Below are 21,531 nucleotides of genomic sequence, written 5' to 3' on the forward strand. Positions count from 1 at the left end.
TTTTCATTCTTATCTTTTGCCATTAAAAAAGATGTTTCAATAGTTTCAATGATTTTGACGTGGATATATTATTGATCCCATTTTTTCATTTTTCTTAAAATATCCAAATTTCAATTTTAAAATTATTTATATTTTCATTCATGTTCTCAAATTATTTCATTTTATTTCTAATAAATTCACATATTATTTAATTTTATAAATATAATATATATTTAATAATAAAAATTAAACATATTAAATTAAATAATAAAAATTAACTTAAATTAAAATGTATTAAATAAAAATTAAAATATATTACAAGAAAAATCAAACATGTAAAATTTATTAAATAAAAAATACTTTTTATTTTAAAAAATTTAGCTAAATTCTTTGATTATACATTTTATTTTAATTTTGTTTAATATTTATTGTAATTTATATATAATATAGTTTTTCATACAAATATGTATTTATATTAATAAATTTTACAAAAAATTTGACTTCTCTTATTTATTTTCTATTTTATTTTAATATTTATATAGCGTATTGTTTGATAAAATATGTATTTTATTTTAATAAGTTTATAATAAATTTGATAATGTATTTAATTTAGAAATCTTAATTTTAATTATATATAAATTTATTGAATTTTCTTTTTATAAATTGAGAATAAGAATACAAAAGTGAATAGTTGTAGAAAGAGATTTATAGACTATTTTGCATGACGAAAAGTTGATTCCTTTGGGTATCATAGCAAATTAAAGCAGATACACTGAAAGAAAAGGTGTGGTACTCTTAACCGGAGATAGAGATGGATTCGCCGTACAAAGCAGATATACTGAAAGGGAAGGTGGCTCTGTTGACCGGAGGTGGTTCTGGAATTGGGTTTGAGATCGCCAAGCAATTCGGAAATCATGGAGCTTCCATTGCCATCATGGGTCGCCGCCAACAAGTTCTCGACTCCGCCGTCTCTGTTCTCCAATCTCTTGGAATTCAGGTTAATTCTTTTCTTTCTTATTTTGTTTTTCCCTTTTTTACCAAGTTCAAATTCATCGTAAGGAATCCCCAATTTATCCTGAATTGATTGGTATTTCTGATCTTCTGAGGAGAACCGATAGACATGCATATTCAATCATTTCTATTAACAACTGAAACCCTCCTCCGCCAATGGATCGATGTGCATGGTAGTAGAACTTAAAACTTCCTTATGCCAAATATTTCTCAGGCCGTGGGCTTTGTGGGAGATGTTCGCAAAAAGGATGATGCAAATAGAACTGTGGAATCAACATTTCAACATTTTGGCAGGTTAGACATTCTTGTTAATGGTGCAGCAGGAAATTTCCTTGTTTCGTCTGAAGATCTGTCTCCAAATGGGTTCAAAACAGGTTTTTTTATTTTCCTTTTGACACCATATAGTAAGTAGTGTGACCAAATCTCTGGTTCTAAAAAAGGTCTCTGATCTTGGTATTCTTGACTGACAGTAATGGATATTGATTCAGTTGGTACATTCACAATGTGCCATGAGGCATTGAAATATCTGAAGAAAGATGGATTGGGAAAGAAGTCATCTGAGGGTGGTGGAATCATATTGAATATCAGTGCTACTTTGCACTATACAGCTTCTTGGTATCAAATCCATGTCTCTGCAGCCAAGGTTTGTAATCAAGACCTACCTTGATTGATCTTTGGTTAATTGAATAGTACTTAATTAAGCGGTTAATTAATTTTAAGAAAAATGATTGGAAGCACGACATCGGGGGAGCGACTAGTATAGCGAAAGTGACATCGCTGTTATACGAGAGTGACATCGCTGTTATACAAAAGTGACATCGCTGTTATACAAAAGAGACCTCGTTGTTATAAAAAAAGGACGAAGTCTCTTTTGTATAACAGTTAGGTCACTTTTGTATGACAGGGAGGTAACTTTCGTTGTACGAATCGCTCTCCTAAAGTCGTGTTCACTATCATTCCTTTAATTTTAAATACCTTTGTTTGATTTAGGTACTAAAAATAAATTAAGGTTTAATATTAAAAGTAACACACAGATTCTATATACTTATAAAATAGATCACTAAAAAAATAATTATTTTGCAACTACAAGTACAACATATTAATGCAAATTTGCAACCTGTCAAGCAAACAAACTTGGAAAAATTGCAAATCACATGTGCAATCCATACATTACATTTTGACAACATAATTTACAGCTATTTTTCCAACATTGAATTAACAAATCATTTATAACTTATTTGGTTTTAACTTAAAATTGTAATATACATCTCACTTTAATATTTTCTTAAAAGTACAAAATTTATTTTATTAATTCAATTAATCGTTACAATTGCAATTAAAGAAGGGAAACCTCATTTAAATTTAAGTTATGACATTATTTGTCATAAGTCATTTATGACCAAACATTTTTCAAAAAATTAGTTACAAATTTAATAAAAAAATGTATCAACTCAAGATCAAACACAAACATCACCAAAAGCTCAAAATATACTAGTGAGTCGGGGACTCGAGTCTGTCTTTCCAATTGATTTGTATGCTGATCCATGTCTACATCTCACTTTTATATTATTTTGGGATTTTGTTTCTTTCAACAAATTTTGTAATTGTTTTTAAGAATATGTTTTTAACTTAATTATATGCAACAATTAATAAAAATAAAGAATTAAAAACTTGAAGCATCATGAATGTGGATGTAGTGGTGCAATCATTTACTATGTATGTAAAATTTTCAATATAAGAAAAATTATATTTATATCGTACCGAAATCTTAATGCGATACAAATAACATATTGATTCTTTCGAATACTATGGTAAAAATACATAAATCTATCAATTTCATTCAACATGTAACGTAACTAATTTTTAAGCTTGTTATTTAAGATTATTAATTAAATAATACGTTAACTGAATTAATCTTAAATAATTCACATCAATCGAGTCTAAGTTATTTCACTCTTCTTCCTCTCTCTTTTTTCTCTATTTTGCTATAACTCTTGTCATAAATGATGATGCATGAACCATTCATCAGGCTGCTGTCGATGCCATAACCAGAAACTTGGCCCTAGAGTGGGCAACCGACTACGATATCAAAGTTAATGGAATTGCCCCGGGTCCTATAGGAAATACGACTGGAATGAGTAATCTTGTTCCCAAGCAGATCGATATCGGTGCGATGGATCTTATTATGCCTTTATTTAAACTTGGGGAGAAATGGGACATAGCCATGGCTGCACTTTATCTTGCGTCAAATGCGGGTAATTTAATTTATTCATAAAAAAATGATGATTCCATAAATAATCGAGGCAAATTAGTATTGATTATGACAAAAATACAGCATAGTGAATACAATTATGACTAAATTGATGGTTCCTTTTATGGCTATAATTTTAGTTTTTTAGTTAAGTTTTTTTTGTTGTTGTCAAACTTTGTTATAAACAGTGGGTAATAATGTTTTGAAGGAAAATATGTGAATGGAACCACACTTGTGGTTGATGGAGGACTTTGGCTGAGCCGACCTCGCTACTTGCCAAAAGATGTGGTCAAACAGTTTTCAACCGGACTTCCAAATAGCAAACTCTAATTTTTATTATTTTTATGTTATTAATAAAACAAGGGTTAAGTCCGAATGCTGGATGAGAAGAAATAAGGAGAAGTTCTAACAGGACTTCCAAATAGAAAAACCTAATTTTCATTTTTTATGTTATTAATCATACTGGGTTAATTAAGTCCAGCGCCTCTTTTTCGATCTTTTTCTTTTGTTCTGGAAATGTATAAAACTTGAACTTTGTTATTTACATTTTGGGATGTTATTGACTGATTTCACAACATAAAGAAAAACATGTTTGAACTAATTGAATACTTAGTTTCAGAAATTTCCTCAAATATGTTTTTCTCCTGTAAATGATATAATTGACAGCTTTTGTGACTAAAATTATGAAAAAGATGTTTAAGGCGCTATAATTGTCGGTAGCATGTCCTTTTGTTTGGTGATAATCGCACCAGACGTTCTCATATTTCCTCAAGAGTGGTCTATCCGTTCTTGGGGTGAGGGGTTTGGGGTTTGATTAGATTCCTTTCTTGAGAATTTTTATGACCTGACATAAAGACATACATAGGTTATCAAAGACTCTAGAAGGTCTGAGTGCCTTTAGAGTTACAGGCTTGGTAGGGGTGGATGTACTTGTCTTGGAATGTGGAGGCGTGTTTGGGTTCATCTTTTGAGGAGAACGTTCCTTCCAAGCGGTCGTCACCTGGTGTACTTCTGTCTTTACCTTCTTTGGGAAGCAACTCGGAGGTGGTAAGCGTTAAATCTTTTCCTCTCTCGTTCTCTCTTTCTCAATTGCATCATCAACATTGTTTTCATTTTTCAACAACTTTTTCATATTCTAGAATGTTTTGACGGAAAATCCTACATAATGTCGCCTGTTAACGTTTTCTAGAATTATATCACTTTGTCGTTGTTCATGCGGGAGGGAATAATTTCCTCAACGACGACTTTCCATCTTAATTTCGATGAAGACGGAGAATTTGTCATTTTCTCATTGTTTAATGTTTTTAAGTCTTTTCTCTGATCATTCCAGATAAAGGTGCATGGAGAAGCGTTCTCTAAACGCATGGATCAGTTCCTCGGTAGTTTTCAAATATGCTACCTTTTATTGGTGATACCAACGTAGAGCGGCTTCATCGAGGTATTGGAATATAAGTGGAGAACTATCGGTTTCCCAAGTCACGATGGGGTCATTGTAAATGTATACATTTTGCAAAAGCAAACAGATCGCTTTTCCCGATTTACTTGGATATGATGGTAACTTGATGCCCAGTGGAATGAATGCTCTTTCACCAGTTTTTATGGCTTCTTTCCAGTCATAGTGTTTCTCAATAACTTTTCCCTTAGCCATCTTGTTCAGTTGGGCTTTCATATTCCAATGACGGTGGTTGTTCTTCCACCAGAATAGGTCTCCACGTGGTCCCATGGGATTGAGTTCATCCTCGAGTGTCCTGTGTTGTGTCTGTGTGGTCTAATCAAAATTTTCTTCAGAGTCATCATAGTAATAGACTTCCTCCTAAGTTAGAGGACTAGAAGGACGTGAATGATGGAGTGAACATAGCCTAGATAGGCTGGATAGGAAATTGAGAGGAAGAATGCATGTTTTGGGATGTGGATAAGATTTCTTGATTAGCTAAGGAACTCTTGATCAACGAGAGTTGTTCCGTCACATTTTGTAGAGTTTCCTTTATTTCCATGCCTTCGTTTCAGGTGTTGATGTTTCCTCAGCCATTTCATGGAAAATAAAGCATTTAGTTTTTGGATGTCACTTTTTGAGGGTCGTATCGACTACTGTAGTCGTGGATTGTAGCTAAGAGAAAAATGTGAAGGTTTGTAATTGTAACACAATTATAACAACATGCATATGCATGTAAATATGAATCCTAGAGAATACACACCTCCTTATGATTCAAAAGAAACATAGGAGTTATTATACAAAATATCCGTTAAGTTTGTTACATGCGCATCTCTCTTATTGACACTTACAAAGAGAGTCTAAAAGGGAAAAAGTGACGACAAAGGCTGTAGGTTTTAAGTCCTATTATAGCCAGTTCCTACACTTAATGCTTCCTCCTCTTCATTCTTTTTGACCTGCTCATATTACTTGAGAATGACTGTCAAATAATTCTTCCACTCCTTTGGGATGCCTATTTGGGAAGCTTGTGCCACTTTTCCAAGTAACTAACATAAGTCTTATGATCAATGGACTTATCTATAGTGATGGAATTCCCCGTATAAGGAGGAATAAAGTCACAATTGAATTTCTTAAGCACATCGTGAGTGTAATAAGAAGTGACCCACTCTAAACCCATGAGTGCAATCATTGACTCATCATCCATCATGTAAGACATCTTTTTAATGGTATACCATGTGAGTAACTCACTAACTTCATCATCATTGTTTACGAGAGGTTCAGAAGCAACTTTCCTCATTCTTCAGTATTGAAGAGTAGGGGACATGATGTCTCTAAGACATATTAACGGAAGGCGTCCGAGCTTGTCGAGCAACCAGATGTAGAGAACTAGAGGTGAGTATCTTCTTCTCATAGTGGAGGTTAAATATGAGTCATTTAACCCCATTAACGTCTCAGTTAGAATGATACATGAGGGGTCTTTATTTCCCATACGCATGTGGTATGCTACCTCCAGGATTTTGGAGGATGGCTTATCATCCGCTGGAGCCATGAAGAAGTGGGCCAACAAGACCGTTACCGTCATTATGGAGGAGCCCAAGGTTAAAAGGATTTCTCCATTTTGGATTTCCATTTTTTGAAGTCGATGACGTTCTTTTTGGGGATAGTCTTAAATGTCGTCTTGGTGTATCTGTATTCCACTTGTAAGAGTTTTTTCAAGGACATTGATTCCAGAAATGTCTTAACATGCATAATATTCTGTTACGGTCTGCTCATCAAAAACCTCGGTCCTAAAATATTTCTAGCACCCGTCTCTCGACCCAAGTGTGCATATGGCTCATTTTATGTTTTTTTATTGAATAATTTTGTTTTGTTTCCTTTCTCTCTTATTTCTTTTAAACCGAATTCTGTTATTTTGGAAGTAGTTGTAACCGAATACTTTTGGGTAATTCAGCCTCTTTAAATGCTGATGCCCACCCCACTTTTTGGGGCTATGAATTAAATATTTTGGAACTTGGTGCTCTAAGTTATCTCTTGGTCCTCATCTCCCTTCTTGGACTACTAGGTGTATTCTAGTGGTATTCTATTTTCACCTTCGGCTCTTCTCTCTTAACTTCGAATTCTCTTCTCATTCTATGTCCGCTGCGCTTGAGTGTTGAATTCCACCATCGGCCCCGATCATCAAGAACCCGTTTCTTGAATTAAAGAACTCGAAAGGCTCGGTTATAGTTTAAAGCTTAACATATTGGTATCAGAGCTGACCGATTCTCAACCTGGTAGAAACTCGCCAGCAATCAGAAATGGATGCACTCAAGGCCCTTATTGAAAACCTGTCCCAACAAACAGTCGCGATGCAAGCTGCCATAGACCGAAGATTTGATGTGGCTGAAGAAAGAATGACATCCTTTGAGAGCGAGGCATCTGGAAATGTGCAAGAACCCCGCCACAGACCCTATGATGATAATTCTTGCCACGGTCCTTCACCATTTAGGCCCCAGCACCCTGGCCAGAACCGCAACCAACACTATGCTCCTCCCACTCGGCTAACCAATGTCGATTTTCCTCGGTTTGATGGGTTGGATGTCGAGGGCTGACTAATATCTGCCGAGCAATTTTTCAGGGTGGACAAAACTAAGGATGCCATTAAATTATAAATCACCCCCATTCACTTTTCTGGCGAAGCAAGAATGTGGTACAGGTCATATCTTCAAAACCGAAATCATATGGAGGCCTTATCTTGGGACATGTTCAAGAGAGACCTTATGACTCAATTCGGGCCCTCTATACATGACACACCAATGAGACAACTGATAAATTTAAAACAGGTTGGGTCGGTTCAAGAATATAATCTCCGATACATGTCGATCTCTCAAAAGTTATTACATATGCCAAGGGACTACGTCATAAATTGCTACTTGTCCGGTCTAAGGAAAGAGATTGCGAACTGCATCAGGTTGCGGTTCCCGGATTCTTTAAACGAAGCCATGGCCATGGCTAAAGTCCAAGAAGCAACATATCGGTCCTTAATGAGCAGTGGTAATTTGTACAGCGCTGATGCACCGTTGCTGCCCATGCCATCCAATATCAACACAGCCGGGCCGAACACCAATACCGACTTCAAGAATTCATCATATGAGTCCTCTTCAAATGCAAACCATGGCCATGTTAAGCAATTAGACCCAACCTCAATAGATGAAAAGCGAAAGAAGGGCCTATGCTACTCTTGCAATGAAAAATGGAAACCAAACCATAAGTGTAAATCAAAGTTATTCATGGTCTCGACCAATCAAGAAGATCAAGAACCCGACCAAGAACCTGTTTTGGATGATCTACCTTCATTGCTTGGCCCAAGGGATGAACCAGCTATATCTTTACATGCTTTGACCGGCTCTAAAGCTTTTCAAACGCTCCAGATTCTTGGCAAAGTTGGGAACCTATCGGTAGTGATCTTGATCGATACAGGCAACACCCACAAGTTTATCAATAGCAGGATTTTGGAGAAAATAGACCACAAAAGCATAGCAACCAGGATGCAATCGGTTAGAGTGGTCGATGGGTCTAATGTGTTATGTTCTAGTGTTTGCAAAGACTTGAAGTGGTCGATGGAAGGCAATGAATACCAAACAGAAATGAAGGTAATTTCTATGGACGGATATGATATTGTATTGGGAATTGAATGACTAATTACTCTAGGCCCGTCTTCTTGGGACTTTGAAAAGCTGACCCTATCCTATGAGAAGCAAGACAGAACCACGGTCCTAAAGGGGATTCCTCGGTCGCAGGTCAGTTTGTTGCATGGAAACCAGCTGGGAAAGACTCTAGATGAATACAGTGTTGATGCCAAAATGCAAATAAAGAGTAAGCCCGAAGGCCAAACTGTTTCCCTCGCGGCAATGACCTTGGAAGATATTCTTGAAGATCTAATTAAAATCTATGGCTCGTTCGATGCCGCTGTTATGTTAGTTCGAGAAAAAGATTTGGCCTGGATTTTTGATAACACTATAGATTATATGCGAAGTTGGAAGAAATTATTTTTGCACCAGGTGCTAGAAACATTGCAGCAACAAAGGTCAGCTCTAAACACTGAAAAACTCGACCTTGGGTGCACAGAAATTCCACACTGGGGCGGAGTGGCAAGCGAACCGGCAGCGCAAAAGACCGCGAGGACCCGGTCAGTTCCACTACTGAAACGATTCTGCCGAAAGTTTTTTGAGAAAATACGGTCCTATGCTGCAACCCTTGCTGAATGTGCCGAAGCCCGACCGAAGCAATAGTTTTTGAAGATTGAAGATGCGCATTAGAGGCTGACCAGTCCACGTTCTTTTCATCGAGGGCGACGAACCTCGAAGGGGGAGATTATGTTACGGTCTGCTCATCAAAAACCTCGGTCATAAAATATTTCCAGCACCCGTCTCTCGTCCCAAGTGTGCATATGGGCTACTTTATGTTTTTTATTGAATAATTCTGTTTTGTTTCCTTTCTCTCTTATTTCTTTTAAATCGAATTCTGTTATTTTGGAAGTAGTTGTAACCGAATACTTTTGGTAATTCAGCCTCTTTAAATGCTGATGCCCACTCCACTTTTTGGGGCTATGAATTAAATATTTTGTAACTTGGTGCTCTAAGTTATCTCTCGGCCCTCATCTCCATTCTCGGACTACTAGGTGTATTCTAGTGGTATTCTCTTCTCACCTTCGGTTTTTCTCTCTTAACCTCGAATTCTCTTCTCATTCTATGTCCGCTGCGCTTGAGTGTTGAATTCCACCATCGGCCCCGATCATCAAGAACCCGTTTCTTGAATTAAAGAACTCGAAAGGCTCAGTTATAGTTTAAAGCATAACATATTCTTATTGTTCATCATTAGGATAACTCGAAATTCCTCTATAGTTGGGCACGTTTTCCTTTCTCCCAAAAAGTATACTCGGCCCGCGGGGCTCCACCTTCTTTGCATTTGCATCACGAAGATTTTGTTTATTTTGAAGTTAATAAACCTCATGATGGGAGTTAGTCCATAGACTTCATGGTTCCACTCGTTCTCATGGAAGTTGGCGATCCAAGGGATTAGGGCGACGTCACTTAGCATGGACATAATCTAAGATTGGAAATTCAAAACATTTTACGAAATTTGTTTGTTTAAGAGATGAAAAATTCTTGGGATTTTCATTTCGATTATAGATTCATACACATAATACATATATAGTAGTCATATAAGGGTTGTAGTGATGATGTTTAGTTGTTTGGGCACGACAAACAACCAACTTGGAGAGAGTAACTAGGTTTTTTATGCTAAGGAGAATCATAAGTGCGTATCATTCACCGATAGTGGAGGGAATAAACCATCGCAATAAATTAGGGAATATCAACTCAATTGGGAATTTCCCCCCACCTCCACGATGCCTACGTCCTAACGGATATCTCATCTCCAAAGGGTGGATTGATCACATGTATTCTAGTTTTTCCTCTCGTAACATCACTAATTTTATTACAAGTTGTCATTCCTCATCGACAATCTTTGCACATAATTTGTAGAAGTATGAATTCCAATCATTTACTTTTTAAAAGTAATGTTAGGGTTATATACAAATTGTAGGCCAGACATTTATAAGGATAAAGAATATGTATCCCTTAGGTGTTATACCTTTTCTGATATGCCTATTATGTTGAAAACATGATACAACGTATTTTCAAAAGTCAAGTTTATGTTTTCGAGTTAAAAAATTTAATCCTCAATAGAGTCGCTAGAAAGTCGTAATCCTCAAAAAAACCCTTATCCTAAAAAAGCTCGAGATTCGAGAAATTTTAACATCGGTTTGTGTGTCAGGAATCTTTTTAAATAAAATATTAGTTTTAAAAGATTTATGAAATCATTCATGACTATTTAAAATTAATTATAACAATAATTTTTTTATCAAATTTTAAATAATCTTATGGATTTGAAATAATAAAATAAAAATTTGATAAATAAATCTCTATTTTAAATTAATTAACAAAATAATTAATTTAAGATATTATTTAACTGATAAAGAGTTTCCAATTGATTTAGTTTAAAATCAATAAAAATGTATATATATTTAAATGTATTGTTAACTAGAGTTTCGTTTTAGTTCTTAGTTCAATGTTACTGGAGAAATGGTTTTCGCGCTTCATTCCCCGTACCCGTTTTAAAAACGGTATCTACTTTATAAAGTTTTAACTTTTAAAAATTGGTTGTATAACGTTTTATTTAACCAATTATTCTTCTAGTCCTAGTTATGCACAAATTTTTATGTATTTAAATTTGTAACAACAATATTTAAATGTTGGTACCTATAAATGATAATGATGACTATGAAGGAATATACCTAAAGAACATTAGTTTTAAAATCATTGGGGTTTAAAAATACATCCCAAACGAGCATTTATCAAATTATTTTTTATGAAAATATTCTAAAAACATTTTGAAATCATTTTCTATTTTTTTTGGAATTTTTAGAAAATGGTTTAAAATCCAAAAATTTCAAAAATATTTTTGAAATATTGAAATTGCAACCAAACAGACCCTAGGACTGGTGTCCTCGGTCCTGGGTGCATTTTTTATCGTCCGAGGCTAAAACCCTCAGTCCTAGGGTTGGGAACCCATTGATCCTAGTTTGGGATGCTCAGTCGGGGTGCTAGAGCCTCCCAGTCTTGAGGCTAGATTCCTTGGAGGTCCCTCGGTCAGGGTGTTGAAATTCTCGATTGGGTGCAAGAATTCGTGGTTGGGATGTTGAGGCTCTCGATTGGGTGTGATAACTCTTTGTCGGGTACGAGAATTCTCGGTCGGACCTCCTCGCGGGAATTCTTGGTCGGACTCCCTCAGTTGTGTCCGAACATGGGCTAGGTTCGTCGGTCCTTAAGAACATTAAAACTATAGGTTTTGCAGTTTTGATTGAGGTCTGGATCCTTTGAAATTATGGCATGGGAAGCTTCACAAATCTCACAAGATCATTATGAACATTATCTTGAGGTGTCATTCAACTAGGATGATTTTCCATTCAACCAAAATAGTTTTGATCTAAAAATCGAATTTTTGGCTTTAGGCTTAATTGAAGTATAATGAGATTGCCAATAACTTCCTTATACTTCATAGGAATTATTGGAACCAAAACTTGAACACTAATTGTTCGTTTTGACCAATTCTATAACTGTAATTTTCAATTTTAATGAAAATTTTAATTTTGATCAAACATGATCGAGATGGGTTGGAATTGATCCAAATATGTTCCCAATATCATTAGAAATATCTTGGGAAGCTTTATGCTCTGTTGTTCTTAAGCAAAAACTCAAGAATAGAAAACTTGATTTTGAATTTTTCAAATTTGGGTTTTTTTTATTAGAATCGATTGATTGTGTTTTGCTTCAAAAGAAATCTCACAAATAATCTAAAGATCGTTTCTCAATCAAAAAATCGAACAACCAAACAGATAATATACCAAACTGTCAACTGAAATGTAAGAATTCTAATTAAAACTAGTAATTTGATTTAGAGGATGATTAGAAGTTTATCGAGAGTTGGAGAGCACACCTTAACTCTAAGGGATGACTAGATTCAAGCTTAAGGTCTTATACAAAACAATTCAAAATCTAGAAGCTTGAAGCCTTATTAGTAGATTTAAAAAAAAAAACTTGATTGATGGCTTGAGAGTGGATCTCTTGCTTTCAAATTGATTAAGGGATGTTATTTATAGCCTCTCAAGATTGGATCAACGACCAAGTGGTATTCACTTAGTCAAAAGAACATTGATGTTCTTTTGGCTGTTTTTAGGTCATTTACCGGCATAGACCGTGATGATGATCGTATGTCTAGGGAAATGATCACCAGAGTAGGGTGATCATTTCACTTTTTGAATGAGGCCAAAAGGTGGAGAAATTGCAGAGTTCCATCTTTGAAAAATAAAATATGGTTGTTGTTCTTATCTGCTTGGCTTCACGAGGAAGACGACGAACTAGCATGAAACAACGTCGTTTGGGGAAAAAATAGGACGCGAGATGCTCCGTTAGCATTCTGTCCACGTTCTATCAACGGCCAAACGTTCGTTACGTTTCAGTTAACGACGCATGGGTGTGTGTTAGCTGATCATGTGCTTCGCTAGCGCGACTCCCTGATTGCAGCAGGCGATGCGAACAACTCTTGGGGGTTGGGTGATTGACGGCGCATATCTGATGGTTATGGCTTTTACTACCGCAGTTCTTCTATGTTTCGGCCACACTAAATCACATATATTTAATACCTTAATGGTTTGTTTGAAATTGATTTTTTGTTTTACCCTTTTAACTTTGTTTTCAATCTATAAATATATATAAAAAAATAATAATAAATATGATATACATTTTTCCCATTTTTTTTTATTTTTTTATTTTTTATATTTTAGGTTTAATAAATAATTTATTTGGGATAAATTAGATATAACATTTATCCTAAATTATTTATTTTAATTACCTTTGATTTTTTTTTAAAAATTAATTTGAGTTAAAATAAGTAAAATATTTATGCCAATTTTTTTACCATTATCTTTAATTAATTATGACTAAATTATCACACTAATTATTTTAATTTATTTAATTAGGTATTAGTCTTGGTTTTAATTATTTTAATTTTATTTATTTTTAAATTTATAAATTGAATAGATAGAATTATAGTGTTTTCAATAATATTATAGTTTTATAATTAAAAAATATATATGTATTATTATAATGATAATTCTAGTAATTATTATTATATTTTTTATATTTTAATTAAATTATAAATAATATTATTTATTATATATTTATTTTATTGTAATTATTAATCCTATTTAAATTTAATAAATATAAATTACAGTTCATATTGTAATTAATTTTTATATTTTAATTAAAATTATATTCATTATTAAATATTATAATTAAAATTTTAAAATAATAATAGTAGAATAATTTTTAATAATAAATAAATTAATAAAATTATAATTGTTATATAAAAATAATTTTAAATTCATATTTTCACTTTAATTAATTAAAATGATAAATTTGTATTTTTATTGTTATATTATATTTTATACTTATATATCAAATACAAAATTATAAATTATTTACAATTTATATATTTTTTTATAAATCAACCAAACAACAATAACATACCCAACTTATAATGTTCCATTTTATTTATACTTCTTTACAATTTATAAATATCTATAACTTAAATCTAATATAATTTTTATCATGCATCAAACATTACTAGTATAAAAGATAATGGTTATTTTTAAAATATCTAAAGTTGAGTTTGAACGAATAAATATTATTAAATATATAATAAAAATATATTTTAGAACATTATTTCATATCAATCTCTTAATAAAATATTTATAAAAAATATAAATTTAAGTAAATAAATAAAAAATCGCCAAAATTTAGAGTTTGACGTTTTCAAATAAGGCTAATAAATCTACAAACTTTGTTAATAATTAATCTTATTATATTAATTTTAATTGTTTTTCTAGAACTTATTAAGATCTATCACACTCTCACCTATAACCAAATATTTTTGGCGTGAATGTAAGACTTTGTACAGATAGGAGAAGGGAAATTGAGAAGAAATGTTGCGTTATTGGCCTAGAAAAATAAGAAAATGTAAAATGGGAGAGTAAAAGGAGATTTTTTTAAAAAAATTTTTAAGCTAATAGATTAAGCCAAATTATTCTCTTTCAAATTCTATTTCCCTATCATTTCTCATCATTTGAATAAAGAAATGATAGAGAGGATAAATTTAGAAGAAAGAATGCGTAAATGCCTTAAAAAAAAATCGCTTTCTTATATCTAATCACCTTCATCTTTTCTTCCGGCCACACATCTTTATATAAATCATTGCACACTTGATCTAATCTTAATTACGTTCATTAAGTAACGTCTGACTTTAGCGAATATTTGATTCACTTTAATAAATACCCAAATTTTCTCACACACTAATTATACACTTCTCTTTTTAAACTAATAAGTAATTCATTTTATAAACATAAAATATATATAATTAAAATTAACAATACTAAATTAAATAATTAAAATAAATTTTATATATTAAAATTAAATACATTATATAAATATTAAAATTAAATATATTAAATAAATATTAAATAAATATTAACATATTTTATTTTTATTTAATTTTATAAATATAATATATAACATTAAAATTAAACATACTAAATTAAATAATTCAAATAAATATTATAAACTAAAATAAAATATAGTAGATAAAAATTAAAATAAAATACATTAAATAAAATTTAATTTTATTCTTATATATTTTTGTAAGCATGATAATTTGACTTACCCTATTTTATAAAAAACATATTATTTAATTATAATAATATTAAAATAATATTTTGAATTTTTAAATTCAAAATAACCCAAAAAGAGATTAAAGATCAAATTAGAGTTAATTATTGTGATAATTAAACTCTATTTAGAAAAATTAAATAAAAATCCAAAAATAATTTGAGGTTAAAATATTGTATTTATTTTACCAAAATTAAAACCAAGAAAGAGTTGAATTATTTAATTATGATTTTAAACATAAATTATGTATAATTTATGGTTTAAAACAATTAAATAAATATCCCAAAATACCTAAAACTAAAAATAATAAACATAATTTTTATTATGTTTCTAAAATGAATTTTTGGTGAAAAAACACAAGAAAGAGAATTAAAATTCGATTTTAAATAACTCTTTTATTAAAAATAAAACTGATACTCCTGTGTGACCGAAATTATGTTTAATTATTGCAGCATGATTTTAAGCCATCGGATGCCCAAGGATCATCCACACAGCCGAATGTAACGAAGCCAAAGCGCGCCCGAGCTGCAAGGAATCAACTAACGGGATGCTCAAAGTTTGTTAGCCCAACCGCTCAGATGTGAACGGAACGCCAACGACGCTTTTTAGACGGATCAAAACGGCGTCGTTTTGATCGTCTTCTTCGTGAATTCCAAACAACCACGATGAACTTTGGCGATCTTCTAGAAGCTCTAACTTCTTTATTTCTTTATCTTATCCTTCCATTTTTCTTCCCATGTGATCGCCTTTTCCCCGCCTTCAATAGCCATATACCTAGGATCGCCACCTTAGCCTAGAACTAGGTTGCCGAAGATAAAGTTAGTTTTAGGGATAAGAACTTTAATCATCAAATTGAAGTTGAATTCTTCCTTCTCAAACGACCTAAAGCTAGTATAAATAATCCTTAGGTGATCCTCTATCAGTCCATCAAACAATCAGCATATATTACACACTAATTCAAATATTAAAATATTCTAGCCAAACTTGGATCAAATATTTGATCCAGGCTTAAAGGAAGCTTCCAACAATTCATTGGAGTATTCTTTAGTTGTTGGTATGCATCTAGAACTTTTGTAATTCAATTTGTGATTGAAAAATAGATTTTTTAAAGTTTGATCGGTTTGATCGGTTATAGGGTTCAATTGTATGATTTCTTTGTTTAGAATTATTCCTTAGATGTTATATAAACTCTCTATCGAAAGAGATTTAATCAAATTATCCTTAAACAAAAAATTAAAAATTGGATTGAAAATCTAGATTTTTTGAAATTCATGTTCTTGAGTATTAATCCTAAATTTTTGATTCAAATAGTTGTTAAACGTGTTTGTACACATGTTAGGATGATTTATAGATCATTGTAACATTATCCCGGTCATGTTTGATCAAACTGGAATTTTGAAAAAACAATGTTTGAATTTCATCTTCAAAAGTTGTTACATTGATGCAATTAAGTTCTTGGTTTGGTTGTGTTCGACTATGTTCATCATTTCAAAACTAATGGAACATGTTAGGATCAATGTCAACTATAAAGAGGGGGTTCTGAATATAGTTAATAACTTGACTTTGAATTCAATTTTATTCATGTTAGATATTAAGATTTGTTTTTATTCTTCACAAATCTTCGCAAGCTCTCTTGAAGGGATTCAAGTGTAGAAATTCTTGCTCAATTTGAAGCGTTAGATAAACGATTGTACGATGCAGAATGTAAATAATACAAGGATTTTTATGGATGTTCAGAGATAAAACTCCTACGTCAAAAATTAGGGGATTGGTCATGACATTTTTATTTTATTTTTATGGTTTCTCTTCCTGGATGGGATTGTTGAGTTGCTTGAAAGACCATCCGATCTAGCGAAGCTAAAACCTAGTCTTTGTTCGCCCTTCCACTGTATTTATAACCTGCCTTCAGAGGACATTCAACGAATTAGAACCTTAGATCGATACGGCATCAACCCTTAAACCATTGCATTAGCTCTTAGCATCGGATTCTGACTGTTAACGGTGAAACGGATTTAGGAAAGAATAGCAGGCTCATGCTACGAATCCCGGGTAACATTTTGTATTCCTTAAGGTCTACTCCCTCTGGGAGCAATCGGGAGTTAAAACTTAACCTTTTTCGATGGCAGGAAGCATTGGATGCCCCTTTCTCCAACACTAGATGCGCTTGACTGCTATCCTCCCCTTTTTCTGTTTCCAGAGGTTTTTCACTAGAAGACTTTGATTTGTATAGACACTACATAAACCCAGTTAGACACACAGGACTTAACAGCTGCCTGTTTCTAAACTTCTAGCTAACACTCCGTTGAACAGACAAACCCTGTTCAACTTTCAATATTGAAATTTCACACAGAAAGAACAGTAGATGAATTAAAAAATGATCTTAAAGCGATAGTAAGCACATCGCTTGGTAATTCTTAATTAGTGCGCAAAGAATCGGGACAACTTGAGTGATTCACTGTTGTACTCTGATCGCCTTTTATAATGAAGTCTCAGCAACGGTCGAATCTTCTTCTTGAATATGTGTCAGTTATTTGTTGGATGTACGCCAGGAGTACGAGATCGTACATCAAAGTATATAAGTTTGATTGTGGTGTACCGGATCGTACTATAGAATATTCGCTGGAACGTGGTGTAAAGGACAGTACAGAACGTGGGCTGGTGGAATATTTGAATATGTGGAAGATAGGAAATTAAAGCATGTTAAGCTGTCTTGGTAGACGGCTAATAATGAATACTATTGATTACCAAGATGATGAGCTGAGTAGATAGGCAGACGCTTTTTCAGATAGTTATTGAAGCAAGACATCAAACGCTTCTTCAGACGACTGCTGAAGCAAGACGTCTACTCGCGCGCTTCTTCAGACTGCACATCTAAAGAAGTTAGACGACGTCTGCTCACGCACTTCTTCAGACAACCCGTTTGATAGAAGTTAGACTACGTCTGCTCGCGCACTTCTTCAGACAACTCGTCTGATAAAGTTAGACGATGTCTACTTGCGCACTTCTTCAGACAACCCGTCTTATGAAGTTAGACGACGTTTACTCGCGCACTTCTTTAAACAAATCGAATGATGAAGTTAGACTACGTCTGCTCGCGCACTTCTTCAGACAACTCGTCTGTAGAAGTTAGACGACGTCTACTCGCACACTTCTTTAGACAACCCGTTTGATGAAGTTAGACGATGTCTGCTAGCGCACTTCTTTTGACAACCCATCTAATGAAGTTAGATGTCTACTTGTGCTTACTTCAGACTGCATCTGAAGATATACGTCTTTTGAGTTGTACCTGTGCAAAGACAATTTACACAACTTAGTTTTGTTCAGACCACATCATTAAAACTATGTCGTATTGATTTAAAATTATTCATTTAAGTTTATTAAAACATTTTTCCTTAACTAATTATTTATCTTTTAATTAATTTTCCCTTTTCTTTATTTAACTTAATCTAACAATTTCCCCCTTTTGATGATGTTAAAACTAAGTTAAGAATAAAACTTAAAAACTTAACCAATATATTTTATAAATATAAAATACATAAGATATGCAAAGTTTAAGATTCATCCCTTTTAATACTTGAATGTTCAGCCTTGGAGACCTCTATCGCCAAACATAAGATGTTGCAGTCGACCTCCTTCTCGACCACCTCCACCTTGACCACCGCATCCACCTCTAGGTCCACTTCCTCAATCACCTCCTCGATTTTCTTGATAGCTACCACATCCACCTTGGACTAGCTTCTTTCTAGAACGAGTTTCACGAGCACTTGTTCATCCTTGATTGCTACATTCCCCCCTTTTTAACATTATCAGGGTCAGCAACAACAAGAGCGATGACTTTTACAACTTCAACAGCTGCATCCTTTTCAGCCTGGAAGCGTCGAGTTACTTCAACAACATCTTCTTATCGCTCAACTTCAACAAACTTGAGGGATTTGGAAATTTCGACCATCTGGAGAGTGATGATTTCTAATGAGGACCTTGTCTCTTTGTGAAGCTCAAGATTAAGAGACTTGGTCTTGTCGTGAAGCTTAGAGTTCGGTTGGATCAGATAAGATTGCATCCTGGTCATCTGGGTTCGGAGCATCGCCACTTCAAGCGCAGTCTTCGACAAGTATTTGTTAGTATCCCTTCAGCCGAGGCTAAGTCGAAATTTGTTGAGGAGTTTGCGGCATTTTTCTTCTCAAGATTTTCCAACCTATTAGATATAGAGTGGATGCTCTACTGTATCAGAGCAAGAGCTTCTAAAATGAACTTGTAGAAATCCACCGTTCCCGATTGGAACAGAGCAAATAGGTTTAGGATGAAAATTAACTTGAATGGACCGCTCTAGTTCCTTATCTTGAGAAGAAACTCGAGGCACATTGATCAATTCCCGAGACTCACCTCTTGCTCCTTCGATTTTGTCGTGCAAATCCTTAACAAAACCTAATAATTCTTCAGAGCAAAGAGACTTACTAGAGTGGGACTTATTGGATTTTGAAAGAGAGGGTCAATTGAACTTGGAGAGACAGATTGCTTCTCTTCAGACGTCTACCCGTCTGATGAGATCTTCACAGCATCAGCTTCAGACGCCTTTCTTGGAGACAGGGTCTGAGAGCTGCTCGGCTGCTTTGGAAGGTTCCCCCTCAACAGATGGCGTGTGCTTCTGTTCGGACGCAGGGGGAATAGCTTCGGATGGTTCCCTCTAAGTAGACGAAGGTTGCTACTCAAACGCAGTTGGAGAAGGCTCATTATCAATAGAATGGATTGTTTGCTACACTTTATATGGGTGGAGCGTCTGCTCAGTAGAGTAAAGAGAAATGAATTGCCTTTCTTCAATGGATGTCTGCTGCTGCTCGATGATGTGAAGAGCTGCCTGTTCTTTAACCACCGAGAGCAGCTTCTCAACAGTACATATATAATGCGGATCACCTTGAGTGAACGACATCTTATCAATGAAGGACATTTGCTCAGCATCATCTGAATAGTTCAGCTCTACTCGAGATGCCTCATTCCGAAGAGAATCAGTGTTGGACGACTCAGTGCCATGGACAAAATGGAGAGCCGTGGAACAGTAGGACTCCAAGAGTAGTTGAAGACATTTGAGAACAATTCCATCTGTTTTAGTCGTTCTGTCAGAACGGTTGACGTTTTCTTTCCTTTGGAAGAAGATGGGAGTAGAGGGTGCGCCCTCTAGCAGTTGCTACAACGAGCTCTCATCTCTTGAGAGCCTCGTTGACATCTTGGGTTTTGGTCCAGAATAGGATCGATTTCTCTATCTTCAGCAGCTCCTTCCACTATTTCGCCTCATTAGCACATAAGATAACATCACTGAACTTTGTATAGAGCCTTGTGCATAGCCTTTTATCAAACAATCCGATTCTTTCTAAAGCATCAAGCTCCACCTCCTCAAGAATAATGTTCATAGTCTGATTTACTTCAGACGAAAGTTCAGGAATGTAGTCAGTCTTGTCTTTTTCCTTCCCTACAACTTCGATAGGCTTGGGGATCAAAAACAGACTCTCTAAAGGTGTTGCCATGAGCCGCTTTGACTACTCTTAGAATAGAAAATGGAGAGGCGGCCTTAGGAAATGCATCTGTTAAAATAGCTGTAATAAGACCAGCATCCGTCCGAACAAGTGTTGATTCATTGGTCTGCCCAACAGTCAGACCAACATTTTCGTCAACTTCAGCAACAACAGACGCAAGCACAACCTCCTACTCTACTACAGGTAAAATAACGTCATCTTGACCAGCAGCTTCAGCAACCACTGGTTCGGTAAGGAAGACAACAATATATTCCCATTATTTCTTCTCAGCAGATGGTTCAACTGTCTCAGAAGTCGGTTCAACAACTTGTTCCAAAAGGGAACAACAACGGGCTCTATAGACAAAGAACGAATGGGATTTATCTCGGAGGTCGTCTAAACAGTAATAGAAGCCTCTATATGACTAGAAGGAAAAACATATGTCCGAGCAGTTGCTTATGCAAATGCTAGTTCAGATTGGTTAGGGGCAGACGCCTCAACTAGTGCCTTGAATTGTTTGGCCAATACTTTGGTTAAAGGAGAAGGCAAGGCTGAGAATAGTGGAACAACAGTAACAAGGGTTTCCTCTAATCTAGCCTTCTTTGAAATGGAGTCAACTTCTAGCTAGTGGAGCTTGCGGAAGATTCCATCACCGACTGCTTTCTTTTCTTTGTAGGAGCCTTACGATTGGAGGTCGTAGGGCGCTTGGACACAGTGGTCGACTGACCACTTGTCTGTTGAGCTGAAGAGGCGGATTTTGTTTCTTTAACAATCTTCATTCGAGCAATATAGTTCCCAACTGTGGAACTAGACATTATCCTATTAACGTTGATGCTGGTGCCTTTGCCCATAGGCACCTTCAGATGTACCAAAACTCAGCTTAGTTACACCGAAAAGCCCACACTCTACTTACATGGCGCAGAAATCATCAAGCAAAGGGTAGAGAAGAGGACGAACACCTAGTTGATAGTTATCCCCTTCGTTATGGTCACCATAACTTCGAATCTTTCTTGGGTGTAAGCGTCA

General features: G+C 34.5%; 1 protein-coding gene across 1 annotated transcript; it reads left to right on the plus strand.

Annotated features, from left to right (window-relative positions):
• Positions 1 to 787: 787 nt before the first annotated feature.
• On the plus strand, positions 788 to 3,571 carry LOC124939061 (peroxisomal 2,4-dienoyl-CoA reductase [(3E)-enoyl-CoA-producing]-like). Its single transcript, XM_047479573.1, has 5 exons — positions 788 to 976; positions 1,205 to 1,364; positions 1,461 to 1,633; positions 3,020 to 3,245; positions 3,450 to 3,571. The coding sequence occupies exons 1-5, from the start codon at positions 791 to 793 to the stop codon at positions 3,569 to 3,571; spliced, it is 867 nt and encodes a 288-aa protein (XP_047335529.1). The 5' UTR covers positions 788 to 790.
• Positions 3,572 to 21,531: the final 17,960 nt, after the last annotated feature.

This window comes from Impatiens glandulifera, chromosome 5 (genome assembly GCF_907164915.1).
Source record: "Impatiens glandulifera chromosome 5, dImpGla2.1, whole genome shotgun sequence".
Lineage (NCBI taxonomy): Eukaryota > Viridiplantae > Streptophyta > Magnoliopsida > Ericales > Balsaminaceae > Impatiens > Impatiens glandulifera.

Excerpts from the sequence above, each read along its gene's own strand:
- LOC124939061 (XM_047479573.1), top strand. The coding sequence starts at position 791 with ATGGATTCGCCGTACAAAGCAGATATACTGAAAGGGAAGGTGGCTCTG. Across the intron at positions 1,365-1,460 it reads TCCAAATGGGTTCAAAACAG|TAATGGATATTGATTCAGTT; the intron begins GTTTTTTTATTT and ends CTTGACTGACAG. Across the intron at positions 1,634-3,019 it reads TCCATGTCTCTGCAGCCAAG|GCTGCTGTCGATGCCATAAC; the intron begins GTTTGTAATCAA and ends ACCATTCATCAG.